General features: G+C 46.1%; 1 protein-coding gene across 1 annotated transcript in view; it reads right to left on the bottom strand.

Moving 5' to 3' along the window:
• elovl6l (ELOVL family member 6, elongation of long chain fatty acids like) overlaps positions 1 to 915 on the bottom strand; it is a 12086-nt gene extending 11171 nt beyond the window's left edge. The window contains exon 1 of the mRNA XM_032502250.1: positions 569 to 915. Within this exon, the coding sequence (XP_032358141.1) occupies positions 569 to 663 (95 nt within the window). The 5' untranslated portion in view covers positions 664 to 915. The remainder of the gene's footprint in view (positions 1 to 568) is intronic.
• Between the last annotated feature and the right edge of the window lie 385 nt (positions 916 to 1300).

The raw sequence follows: 1300 nt of genomic DNA, 5'->3' as shown, positions 1-1300 counted from the left end.
GTCTCAGAAACACACCGGTGTGACATGTGGTCTTCCTTGGTTTCCCTGTTCCTAAAAGTGAGGGGTCTCTCCCTCTGTACCACACTTTGCATCAATGAAGAATATGTGCATGTGAGCTGTGATTGAACCCGTTTGCTTTGTGTGTATTGCAGTGACAACATGAGTCTTCTGCATACACAGCACACAGAGCTACATGTATTTTCCCATGCAGCTGTCAATTAAATTACAGGAAAGATTCAATTCAGGCTGACCCATGGGAGCACGGAGGAAGTCATGCCTGGCGTCCTCAAGGACGTTTGAATTACAGCTAATTTAAGGAAGATATCCATGCATGTTAGCCTGAGATTAGACACGTTTCACGTGCACAATGAGTCACATCCATGGAGGAGATGTAGCAGCTTAATATGAACGTTAGACACGGGGTCAGCACGGCGAGCAAACGCGGACAGGACGTGAGGTAACGATGCAGACAGACACGGTCCGTACGGGAGGAGGAGGAGGAGGAGGACCAAGCCCACATTTTATCATATTTATTTGGCATTTCCGTAAGATACTTTTACATACATACCAGTTTTCCTGCATCCATTCCAATGCTCGTCTCTCGTCAAAAATCCGCTCGAAATCATACTCCGCCAGCGGGGCATTTAGCTCACTCGCGTTCATCTTTTTTATCCGCTTTTTCTCCTCTAAAAACACCCGAAGTTTCTGGAGAGTTTTTGGCGGGGGAGGAAATAAAACCGGACCGTGCCGAACCGGTCTACTGACGTGGTGCCGACAGCGTGACGTCTGCTCCGATATCCAGCAGATATTAGCCGGGTTAACACCGGTTGGAGTCCGGGGCGACGGGAGAGGATGCGGTACCACCAAGATGCACTTCCCCACTGCCTCTCGCCTTCCTCACGACCATCAAGCTCTCTAAAATCTAATAATGACTTCCGGTTTGAACTTTCAAAATAAAACGCGTCGCCGCAATGACGCAGCAAATGAGTGTGCCATTGTTCTTGGACTTTTATGCTTCAAGTCAGGTCATGTTGACACTTTTTTTTCAGTTTGGAGCTATTTATGTGGGCTCAGATAAGGTTTAATAATAAGGGTGATGGTATTTATACCCCTGGTGCAATCAGCAGTGTATGGTCTACCCCTGTATACCCCTGTGCATTTACCCTGGCATATTGATCACACACATCATTTAACCCTTGTGTTGTCTTTCCGTCAACCATGAAACACTATTATCGCTTTTTCTGTCCGTTTTTCAATGTTGTGAGTGCTTTTTACCAAAGTTATTTGATATTTCTAATGT

Source organism: Etheostoma spectabile, chromosome 21 (genome assembly GCF_008692095.1).
Source record: "Etheostoma spectabile isolate EspeVRDwgs_2016 chromosome 21, UIUC_Espe_1.0, whole genome shotgun sequence".
Lineage (NCBI taxonomy): Eukaryota > Metazoa > Chordata > Actinopteri > Perciformes > Percidae > Etheostoma > Etheostoma spectabile.
This window is presented reverse-complemented; position numbering and strand designations above follow the sequence as displayed.